Source organism: Oncorhynchus nerka, linkage group LG13 (genome assembly GCF_034236695.1).
Source record: "Oncorhynchus nerka isolate Pitt River linkage group LG13, Oner_Uvic_2.0, whole genome shotgun sequence".
Lineage (NCBI taxonomy): Eukaryota > Metazoa > Chordata > Actinopteri > Salmoniformes > Salmonidae > Oncorhynchus > Oncorhynchus nerka.
Window position 1 is genome coordinate 5,797,265 of NC_088408.1, and position 12,138 is coordinate 5,809,402.

The 12,138-nt window shown below is 41.6% G+C and overlaps 1 protein-coding gene across 4 annotated transcripts in view; it reads right to left on the minus strand.

Annotated features, from left to right (window-relative positions):
- si:ch211-278j3.3 (E3 ubiquitin-protein ligase RNF19A) overlaps positions 1–12,138 on the minus strand; it is a 79,366-nt gene that overhangs the window by 46,933 nt on the left and 20,295 nt on the right. For all 4 annotated transcript variants that reach the window (XM_065026142.1, XM_065026139.1, XM_065026141.1 and 1 more), the window contains one exon: positions 500–1,011. In XM_065026142.1, the coding sequence (XP_064882214.1) occupies positions 500–652 (153 nt within the window). In that variant the 5' untranslated portion in view covers positions 653–1,011. The remainder of the gene's footprint in view (positions 1–499; positions 1,012–12,138) is intronic.

Here is a 12,138-nt window from a genome sequence, read left to right on the forward strand (position 1 = left end):
ATCAACAACAGTCACCCACGAAGCATTGCTCCACAAAAGCTGCGGCCCTTGCAGAGCAAAGGGGAACTACTACTTCAAGGTCTCAGAGCGAGTGACGTCACCGATTGAAACGCTATTTAGCGCAAACCACCGCTAACTAAGCTAGCCGTTTTACATCCGTTACACAGGGAATAGGAGAGACCCTGGATGCATCCCAAATGTCACCCTATTCCTTTTACAGGGTATTGGTTAAAATATAAAAAATACAAGTATGTTACTTAGGGAATAGGGTGCCTTTTCCCCATAGGGCTCTGGTCAAAAGTAGTGCACTATAAAGGGAATAGGGTGCCTTTTCCCCATAGGGCTCTGGTCAAAAGTAGTGCACTATAAAGGGAATAGGGTGCCTTTTCCCCATAGGGCTCTGGTCAAAAGTAGTGCACTATAAAGGGAATAGGGTGCCTTTTCCCCATAGGGCTCTGGTCAAAAGTAGTGCACTATAAAAGGAATAAGCCTTTCTCACCTGGTCTACATGTTCGCTGGGTGTGAGAGTGATGGAGACCTCCTCCTTATTGTGGGCCCCAGCAGGCCTCTCAAGCCTGGGATCGGATTTAGGCTTGCGGCTGAAGAAGGAGAGGAAGCTGAGGGGATGAGTCTGTTGCTTGGGCCTCTTCATGATCTGGAGATTGGGATGGAGCGAGCAGGCAGGCAGCCAGGCTTAACCAGCATTAGCAGATCAACAGGACACAGACCAAACGTGTTTGTGTGTGTGTGTGTGTGTCAGAGCCCCTTCACGGCTGAAAGTCTAGGAGAGGTAGCGCCGCTGCAGTGAACGATGTCGACGGAGGAAAAGAGAGAGAGAGAGAGAGAGAAATAATTGTCCGGATGTGAAGAGGATCCCTGTCGAGAGTACGGATCTCAATATCTTGTTCTTCACCTCTTCCTCTTCCTCTGTTGCTCCCTCGTTCTCAGTTAGGCTGGAACAGAGTGGCATTCATCCTTCTCTATACCAAGGGGAACGAGCGGCCCCTCGCCCTGCGGGAAAAGAAAAGAGATTAGCTACAATATTGCAAACTAACGCTCACTCACAGGCAACGACTTAAAATGGCACCCTATTCCTTACACAATGCAGGGCTCTGGTCTAAACTTGTGCACTATATAGGGAATAGGGTGCCATTTGGGATGCAGATTAGAAGAATACAAGGCCATGCTTCACAGGATACAGTATGTATTAAAGAACACAGGTTGTTCAGCGATCAGTGGGAAATTGGCACCCTTTAACCATAGGGCTCTGGTCTAAAGTAGTGTTCTATATAGGGAATAGGGCTCTGGTCTAAAGTAGTGTTCTATATAGGGAATAGGGCTCTGGTCTATAGTAGTGTTCTATATAGGGAATAGGGCTCTGGTCTAAAGTAGTGTTCTATATAGGGAATAGGGCTCTGGTCTAAAGTAGTGTTCTATATAGGGAATAGGGCTCTGGTCTAAAGTAGTGCTCTATATAGGGAATAGGGCTCTGGTCTAAAGTAGTGTTCTATATAGGGAATAGGGCTCTGGTCTAAAGTAGTGCTCTATATAGGGAATAGGGCTCTGGTCTAAAGTAGTGCTCTATATAGGGAATAGGGCTCTGGTCTAAAGTAGTGTTCTATATAGGGAATAAGTCTCTGGTCTAAAGTAGTGTTCTATATAGGGAATAGGGCTCTGGTCTAAAGTAGTGTTCTATATAGGGAATATGGCTCTGGTCTAAAGTAGTGTTCTATATAGGGAATAGGGCTCTGGTCTAAAGTAGTGTTCTATATAGGGAATAGGGCTCTGGTCTAAAGTAGTGTTCTATATAGGGAATAGGGCTCTGGTCAACAGTAGTGCTCTATATAGGGAATAGGGCTCTGGTCAACAGTACTGCTCTATATAGAGAATAGGGCTCTGGTCAACAGTAGTGCTCTATATAGGGAATAGGGCTCTGGTCAACAGTAGTGTTCTATATAGGGAATAGGGCTCTGGTCTAAAGTAGTGTTCTATATAGGGAATAGGGCTCTGGTCAACAGTAGTGTTCTATATAGGGAATAGGGCTCTGGTCTAAAGTAGTGTTCTATATAGGGAATAGGGCTCTGGTCAACAGTAGTTGTCTATATAGGGAATAGGGCTCTGGTCTAAAGTAGTGCACTATATAGGGAATAGGGCTCTGGTCTAAAGTAGTGCACTATATAGGGAATAGGGCTCTGGTCTATAGTAGTGTTCTATATAGGGAATAGGGCTCTGGTCAACAGTAGTGTTCTAAATAGGGAATAGGGCTCTGGTCAACAGTAGTGTTCTAAATAGGGAATAGGGCTCTGGTCAACAGTAGTGTTCTAAATAGGGAATAGGGCTCTGGTCAACAGTAGTGTTCTAAATAGGGAATAGGGCTCTGGTCAACACTAGTGTTCTATATAGGGAATAGGGCTCTGGTCTAAAGTAGTGTTCTATATAGGGAATAGGGCTCTGGTCTAAAGTAGTGTTCTATATAGGGAATAGGGCTCTGGTCTAAAGTAGTGTTCTATATAGGGAATAGGGCTCTAGTCTATAGTAGTGTTCCATATATGGAATAGGGCTCTGGTCTAAAGTAGTGCTCTATATAGGGAATATGGCTCTGGTCTATAGTAGTGTTCTATATAGGGAATAAGTCTCTGGTCTAAAGTAGTGTTCTATATAGGGAATAGGGCTCTGGTCTAAAGTAGTGTTCTATATAGGGAATAGGGCTCTGGTCTAAAGTAGTGTTCTATATAGGGAATAGGGCTCTGGTCAACAGTATTGTTCTATATAGGGAATAGGGCTCTGGTCTAAAGTAGTGTTCTATATAGGGAATAGGGCTCTGGTCAACAGTAGTTGTCTATATAGGGAATAGGGCTCTGGTCTAAAGTAGTGCACTATATAGGGAATAGGGCTCTGGTCTATAGTAGTGTTCTATATAGGGAAAAGGGCTCTGGTCAACAGTAGTGTTCTAAATAGGGAATAGGGCTCTGGTCAACAGTAGTGTTCTAAATAGGGAATAGGGCTCTGGTCAACAGTAGTGGTCTATATAGGGAATAGGGCTCTGGTCTAAAGTAGTGCACTATATAGGGAATAGGGCTCTGGTCTATAGTAGTGTTCTATATAGGGAATAGGGCTCTGGTCTAAAGTAGTGTTCTATATAGGGAATAGGGCTCTGGTCTAAAGTAGTGTTCTATATAGGGAATAGGGCTCTAGTCTATAGTAGTGTTCCATATATGGAATAGGGCTCTGGTCTAAAGTAGTGTTCTATATAGGGAATAGGGCTCTGGTCTAAAGTAGTGCTCTATATAGGGAATAGGGCTCTGGTCTAAAGTAGTGCTCTATATAGGAATAGGGCTCTGGTCTAAAGTAGTGTTCTATATAGGGAATAAGTCTCTGGTCTAAAGTAGTGTTCTATATAGGGAATAGGGCTCTGGTCAACACTAGTGTTCTATATAGGGAATAGGGCTCTGGTCTAAAGTAGTGTTCTATATAGGGAATAAGGCTCTGGTCTAAAGTAGTGTTCTATATAGGGAATAGGGCTCTGGTCTAAAGTAGTGTTCTATATAGGGAATAGGGCTCTAGTCTATAGTAGTGTTCCATATATGGAATAGGGCTCTGGTCTAAAGTAGTGTTCTATATAGGGAATAGGGCTCTGGTCTAAAGTAGTGCTCTATATAGGGAATAGGGCTCTGGTCTAAAGTAGTGCTCTATATAGGGAATAGGGCTCTGGTCTAAAGTAGTGTTCTATATAGGGAATAAGTCTCTGGTCTAAAGTAGTGTTCTATATAGGGAATAGGGCTCTGGTCTAAAGTAGTGTTCTATATAGGGAATATGGCTCTGGTCTAAAGTAGTGTTCTATATAGGGAATAGGGCTCTGGTCTAAAGTAGTGTTCTATATAGGGAATAGGGCTCTGGTCAACAGTAGTGTTCTATATAGGGTATAGGGCTCTGGTCTAAAGTAGTGTTATATATAGGGAATAGGGCTCTGGTCAACAGTAGTGCTCTATATAGGGAATAGGGCTCTGGTCAACAGTACTGCTCTATATAGAGAATAGGGCTCTGGTCAACAGTAGTGCTCTATATAGGGAATAGGGCTCTGGTCAACAGTAGTGTTCTATATAGGGAATAGGGCTCTGGTCTAAAGTAGTGTTCTATATAGGGAATAGGGCTCTGGTCAACAGTAGTAGTGTTCTATATAGGGAATAGGGCCCTGGTCTAAAGTAGTGTTCTATATAGGGAATAGGGCTCTGGTCAACAGTAGTTGTCTATATAGGGAATAGGGCTCTGGTCTAAAGTAGTGCACTATATAGGGAATAGGGCTCTGGTCTATAGTAGTGTTCTATATAGGGAATAGGGCTCTGGTCAACAGTAGTGTTCTAAATAGGGAATAGGGCTCTGGTCAACAGTAGTGTTCTAAAAACTTGAATAGGGCTCTGGTCAACAGTAGTGTTCTAAATAGGGAATAGGGCTCTGGTCAACAGTAGTGTTCTAAATAGGGAATAGGGCTCTGGTCCACACTAGTGTTCTATATAGGGAATAGGGCTCTGGTCTAAAGTAGTGTTCTATATAGGGAATAGGGCTCTGGTCTAAAGTAGTGTTCTATATAGGGAATAGGGCTCTGGTCTAAAGTAGTGTTCTATATAGGGAATAGGGCTCTAGTCTATAGTAGTGTTCCATATATGGAATAGGGCTCTGGTCTAAAGTAGTGCTCTATATAGGGAATATGGCTCTGGTCTATAGTAGTGTTCTATATAGGGAATAGGGCTCTGGTCTAAAGTAGTGTTATATATAGGGAATAGGGCTCTGGTCTAAAGTAGTGTTCTATATAGGGAATAGGGCTCTGGTCAACAGTAGTGTTCTATATAGGAATAGGGCTCTGGTCTAAAGTAGTGTTCTATATAGGGAATAGGGCTCTGGTCTAAGTAGTGTTCTATATAGGGAATAGGGCTCTGGTCTAAAGTAGTGCTCTATATAGGAATAGGGCTCTGGTCTAAAGTAGTGTTCTATATATAGGGAATAGGGCTCTGGTCTAAAGTAGTGTTCTATATAGGGAATAGGGCTCTGGTCAAAGTAGTGTTCTATATAGGGAATAGGGCTCTGGTCAAAGTAGTGTTCTATATAGGAATAGGGCTCTGGTCAAAGTAGTGTTCTATATAGGGAATAGGGCTCTGGTCTAAAGTAGTGTTCTATATAGGGAATAGGGCTCTGGTCTAAAGTAGTGTTCTATATAGGAATAGGGCTCTGGTCTAAAGTAGTGTTCTATATAGGGAATAGGGCTCTGGTCTAAAGTAGTGTTCTATATAGGGAATAGGGCTCTGGTCAACAGTAGTGTTCTATATAGGAATAGGGCCTGGTCTAAAGTAGTGTTCTATATAGGAATAGGGCTCTGGTCAACAGTAGTGTTCTATATAGGGAATAGGGCTCTGGTCTAAAGTAGTGTTCTATATATAGGGAATAGGGCTCTGGTCAACAGTAGTGTGTTCTATATAGGGAATAGGGCTCTGGTCTAAAGTAGTGTTCTATATAGGGAATAGGGCTCTGGTCAACAGTAGTGTGTCTATATAGGAATAGGGCTCTGGTCTAAAGTAGTGTTCTATATAGGAATAGGGCTCTGGTCAACAGTAGTGTTCTATATAGGGAATAGGGCTCTGGTCAACAGTAGTGTGTCTATATAGGGAATAGGGCTCTGGTCTAAAGTAGTGTTCTATATAGGAATAGGGCTCTGGTCAAAGTAGTGTTCTATATAGGAATAGGGCTCTGGTCTAAAGTAGTGTTCTAAATAGGAATAGGGCTCTGGTCTATAGTAGTGTTCTATAGGGAATAGGGCTCTGGTCAACAGTAGTGTTCTAAATAGGAATAGGGCTCTGGTCAACAGTAGTGTTCTATAGGAATAGGAATAGGGCTCTATATAGGAATAGGCTCAACAGTAGTGTTCTAAATAGGGAATAGGGCTCTGGTCTAAAGTAGTGTTCTATATAGGGAATAGGGCTCTGGTCTAAAGTAGTGTTCTATATAGGGAATAGGGCTCTGGTCTAAAGTAGTGTTCTATATAGGAATAGGGCTCTGGTCTAAAGTAGTGTTCTATATAGGGAATAGGGCTCTGGTCTATAGTAGTGTTCCATATAGGAATAGGGCTCTGGTCTAAAGTAGTGCTCTATATAGGAATAGGGCTCTGGTCTAAAGTAGTGTTCTATATAGGAATAGGGCTCTGGTCTATAGTAGTGTTCCATATATGGGAATAGGGCTCTGGTCTAAAGTAGTGTTCTATATAGGAATAAGTCTCTGGTCAAAGTAGTGTTCTATATAGGGAATAGGGCTCTGGTCTAAAGTAGTGTTCTATATAGGGAATAGGGCTCTGGTCTAAAGTAGTGTTCTATATAGGGAATAGGGCTCTGGTCAACAGTAGTGTTCTATATAGGGAATAGGGCTCTGGTCTAAAGTAGTGTTCTATATAGGAATAGGGCTCTGGTCAACAGTAGTGGTCTATATAGGGAATAGGGCTCTGGTCAAAGTAGTGCACTATAGGGAATAGGGCTCTGGTCTATAGTAGTGTTCTATATAGGAATAGGGCTCTGGTCAAAGTAGTGTTCTAAATAGGAATAGGCTCTGGTCAACAGTAGTGTTCTAAATAGGAATAGGGCTCTGGTCAACAGTAGTGTTCTAAATAGGAATAGGGCTCTGGTCAACAGTAGTGTTCTATATAGGAATAGGGCTCTGGTCTAACACTAGTGTTCTATATAGGAATAGGGCTCTGGTCTAAAGTAGTGTTCTATAGGGAATAGGGCTCTGGTCTAAAGTAGTGTTCTATATAGGGAATAGGGCTCTGGTCTAAAGTAGTGTTCTATATAGGGAATAGGGCTCTAGTCTAAAGTAGTGTTCCATATATGGAATAGGGCTCTGGTCTAAAGTAGTGCTCTATATAGGAATAGGGCTCTGGTCTATAGTAGTGTTCTATATAGGAATAAGTCTCTGGTCTAAAGTAGTGTTCTATATAGGAATAGGGCTCTGGTCTAAAGTAGTGTTCTATATAGGAATAGGGCTCTGGTCTAAAGTAGTGTTCTATATAGGAATAGGGCTCTGGTCAACAGTATTGTTCTATATAGGGAATAGGGCTCTGGTCTAAAGTAGTGTTCTATATAGGGAATAGGGCTCTGGTCTAAAGTAGTTGTCTATAGGGAATAGGCTCTGGTCTAAAGTAGTGCACTATATAGGAATAGGGCTCTGGTCTATAGTAGTGTTCTATATAGGGAATAGGGCTCTGGTCAACAGTAGTGTTCTAAATAGGAATAGGGCTCTGGTCAACAGTAGTGTTCTAAATAGGGAATAGGGCTCTGGTCAACAGTAGTGTTCTATATAGGGAATAGGGCTCTGGTCTAAAGTAGTGCACTATATAGGAATAGGGCTCTGGTCATAGTAGTGTTCTATATAGGGAATAGGGCTCTGGTCAAAGTAGTGTTCTATATAGGAATAGGGCTCTGGTCAAAGTAGTGTTCTATATAGGGAATAGGGCTCTGGTCAAAGTAGTGTTCTATATAGGGAATAGGGCTCTGGTCTATAGTAGTGTTCCATATATGGAATAGGGCTCTGGTCTAAAGTAGTGTTCTATATAGGAATAGGGCTCTGGTCTAAAGTAGTGCTCTATATAGGAATAGGGCTCTGGTCTAAAGTAGTGCTCTATATAGGAAATAGGGCTCTGGTCTAAAGTAGTGTTCTATATAGGGAATAAGTCTCTGGTCTAAAGTAGTGTTCTATATAGGGAATAGGGCTCTGGTCAACAGTAGTGTTCTATATAGGGAATAGGGCTCTGGTCTAAAGTAGTGTTCTATATAGGAATAGGGCTCTGGTCAAAGTAGTGTTCTATATAGGAATAGGGCTCTGGTCTAAAGTAGTGTTCTATATAGGGAATAGGGCTCTAGTCTAAGTAGTGTTCCATATAGGGAATAGGGCTCTGGTCTAAAGTAGTGTTCTATATAGGGAATAGGGCTCTGGTCTAAAGTAGTGTTCTATATAGGAATAGGGCTCTGGTCTAAAGTAGTGCTCTATATAGGAATAGGGCTCTGGTCTAAAGTAGTGTTCTATATAGGAATAAGTCTCTGGTCTAAAGTAGTGTCTATATAGGAATAGGGCTCTGGTCTAAAGTAGTGTTCTATATAGGGAATAGGGCTCTGGTCTAAAGTAGTGTTCTATATAGGGAATAGGGCTCTGGTCTAAAGTAGTGTTCTATATAGGGAATAGGGCTCTGGTCAACAGTAGTGTTCTAGGGTATAGGGCTCTGGTCTAAAGTAGTGTTATATATAGGAATAGGGCTCTGGTCAACAGTAGTGCTCTATATAGGAATAGGGCTCTGGTCTACAGTAGTGTTCTATATAGGAATAGGGCTCTGGTCAACAGTAGTGTTCTATATAGGAATAGGGCTCTGGTCAACAGTAGTGTTCTAAATAGGGAATAGGGCTCTGGTCTAAAGTAGTGTTCTATATAGGAATAGGGCTCTGGTCAACAGTAGTGTTCTATATAGGGAATAGGGCTCTGGTCTAAAGTAGTGTTCTATATAGGGAATAGGGCTCTGGTCTAAAGTAGTGTTCAGTAGGGCTCTAGTCTATAGTAGGAATAGGGCTCTGGTCTAAAGTAGTGCTCTATATAGGAATAGGGCTCTGGTCTATAGTAGTGTTCTATATAGGGAATAAGTCTCTGGTCAAAGTAGTGTTCTAAATAGGGAATAGGGCTCTGGTCAACAGTAGTGTTCTAAATAGGGAATAGGGCTCTGGTCAACAGTAGTGTTCTAAATAGGAATAGGGCTCTGGTCAACAGTAGTGTTCTAATAGGAATAGGGCTCTGGTCAACACTAGTGTTCTATATAGGAATAGGGCTCTGGTCAAAGTAGTGTTCTATATAGGAATAGGGCTCTGGTCTAAAGTAGTGTTCTATATAGGAATAGGGCTCTGGTCTAAAGTAGTGTTCTATATAGGGAATAGGGCTCTAGTCTATAGTAGTGTTCCATATATGGAATAGGGCTCTGGTCTAAAGTAGTGCTCTATATAGGAATATGGCTCTGGTCTATAGTAGTGTTCTATATAGGAATAAGTCTCTGGTCTAAAGTAGTGTTCTATATAGGGAATAGGGCTCTGGTCTAAAGTAGTGTTCTATATAGGAATAGGGATCTGGTCTAAAGTAGTGTTCTATATAGGGAATAGGGCTCTGGTCAACAGTAGTGTTCTATATAGGGAATAGGGCTCTGGTCTAAAGTAGTGTTCTATATAGGAATAGGGCTCTGGTCAACAGTAGTGTTCTATATAGGGAATAGGGCTCTGGTCTAAAGTAGTGTTCTATATAGGGAATAGGGCTCTGGTCTATAGTAGTGTTCTATATAGGAATAGGGCTCTGGTCAACAGTAGTGTTCTAAATAGGGAATAGGGCTCTGGTCAACAGTAGTGTTCTATATAGGGAATAGGGCTCTGGTCAACACTAGTGTTCTATATAGGAAATAGGGCTCTGGTCTAAAGTAGTGTTATATATAGGAATAGGGCTCTGGTCAAAGTAGTGTCTCTATATAGGGAATAGGGCTCTGGTCAAAGTATTGTTCTATATAGGGAATAGGGCTCTAGTCTATAGTAGTGTTCCATATATGGAATAGGGCTCTGGTCTAAAGTAGTGTTCTATATAGGGAATATGGCTCTGGTCTATAGTAGTGTTCTATATAGGGAATAAGTCTCTGGTCTAAAGTAGTGTTCTATATAGGAATAGGGCTCTGGTCTAAAGTAGTGTTCTATATAGGAATAGGGCTCTGGTCTAAAGTAGTGTTCTATATAGGGAATAGGGCTCTGGTCAACAGTAGTGTTCTATATAGGGATAGGGCTCTGGTCTAAAGTAGTGTTCTAAATAGGAATAGGGCTCTGGTCAACAGTAGTGTTCTAAATAGGAATAGGGCTCTGGTCAAAGTAGTGTTCTAAATAGGAATAGGGCTCTGGTCATAGTAGTGTTCTATATAGGGAATAGGGCTCTAGTCAATAGTAGTGTTCCATATATGGAATAGGGCTCTGGTCTAAAGTAGTGTTCTATATAGGAATATGGCTCTGGTCTATAGTAGTGTTCTATATAGGAATAAGTCTCTGGTCTAAAGTAGTGTTCTATATAGGAATAGGGCTCTAGTCTATAGTAGTGTTCCATATATGGAATAGGGCTCTGGTCTAAAGTAGTGTTCTATATAGGAATAGGGCTCTGGTCTAAAGTAGTGCCTCTATATAGGAATAGGGCTCTGGTCTAAAGTAGTGTTCTATATAGGAATAGGGCTCTGGTCTAAAGTAGTGTTCTATATAGGGAATAAGGCTCTGGTCTAAAGTAGTGTTCTATATAGGAATAGGGCTCTGGTCAAAGTAGTGTTCTATATAGGGAATATGGCTCTGGTCTAAAGTAGTGTTCTATATAGGGAATAGGGCTCTGGTCAAAGTAGTGTTCTATATAGGAATAGGGCTCTGGTCAACAGTAGTGTTCTATATAGGGTATAGGGCTCTGGTCTAAAGTAGTGTTATATATAGGGAATAGGGCTCTGGTCAACAGTAGTGCTCTAAATAGGAATAGGGCTCTGGTCAACAGTAGTGTTCTAAATAGAGAATAGGGCTCTGGTCAACAGTAGTGCTCTATATAGGGAATAGGGCTCTGGTCAACAGTAGTGTTCTATATAGGGAATAGGGCTCTGGTCTAAAGTAGTGTTCTATATAGGGAATAGGGCTCTGGTCAACAGTAGTGTTCTATATAGGAATAGGGCCCTGGTCTAAAGTAGTGTTCTCATATAGGAATAGGGCTCTGGTCTAACAGTAGTGTCTATATAGGGAATAGGGCTCTGGTCTAAAGTAGTGCACTATATAGGAATAGGGCTCTGGTCTATAGTAGTGTTCTATATAGGAATAGGGCTCTGGTCAACAGTAGTGTTCTAAATAGGAATAGGGCTCTGGTCAACAGTAGTGTTCTAAATAGGGGAATAGGGCTCTGGTCAACAGTAGTGTTCTAAATAGGAATAGGGCTCTGGTCAACAGTAGTGTTCTAAATAGGAATAGGGCTCTGGTCAACACTAGTGTTCTATATAGGAATAGGGCTCTGGTCTAAAGTAGTGTTCTATATAGGAATAGGGCTCTGGTCTAAAGTAGTGTTCTATATAGGAATAGGGCTCTGGTCTAAAGTAGTGTTCTATATAGGAATAGGGCTCTGGTCTAAAGTAGTGTTCCATATATGGAATAGGGCTCTGGTCTAGTGTTCTAAAGTAATGCTCTAGTCTATAGTAGTGTTCCATAGGGAATAGGGCTCTGGTCTAAAGTAGTGTTCTATATAGGAATAGGACTCTGGTCTAAAGTAGTGTTCTATATAGGAATAGGGCTCTGGTCTAAAGTAGTGTTCTATATAGGGAATAGGGCTCTGGTCTAAAGTAGTGTTCTATATAGGGAATAGGGCTCTGGTCAACAGTAGTGTTCTATATAGGGAATAGGGCTCTGGTCTAAAGTAGTGTTCTATATAGGAATAGGGCTCTAGTCTACAGTAGTGTTCCATATATGGAATAGGGCTCTGGTCTAAAGTAGTGCTCTATATAGGAATATGGCCTCTGGTCTATAGTAGTGTTCTATATAGGGAATAAGTCTCTGGTCTAAAGTAGTGTTCTATATAGGGAATAGGGCTCTGTTCTAAAGTAGTGCTCTATATAGGGAATAGGGCTCTGGTCCAAAGTAGTGTTCTATATAGGGAATATGGCTCTGGTCAACAGTAGTGCTCTATATAGGGAATAGGGCTCTGGTCTAAAGTAGTGCACTATTTAGGGAATAGGGCGCTGGTCAACAGTAGTGCTCTGGTCTATAGTCGTGTTCTATATAGGGAATAGGGCTCTGGTCAACAGTAGTGTTCTATATAGGGAATAGGGCTCTGGTCTAAAGTAGTGTTCTATATAGGGAATAGGGCTCTAGTCTAAAGTAGTGTTCCATATATGGAATAGGGCTCTGGTCTAAAGTAGTGTTCTATATAGGGAATAGGGCTCTGGTCTAAAGTAGTGTTCTATATAGGGAATAGGGCTCTGGTCTAAAGTAGTGCTCTATATAGGGAATAGGGCTCTGGTCTAAAGTAGTGTTCTATATAGGGAATAGGGCTCTGTTCTAAAGTAGTGCTCTATATAGGGAA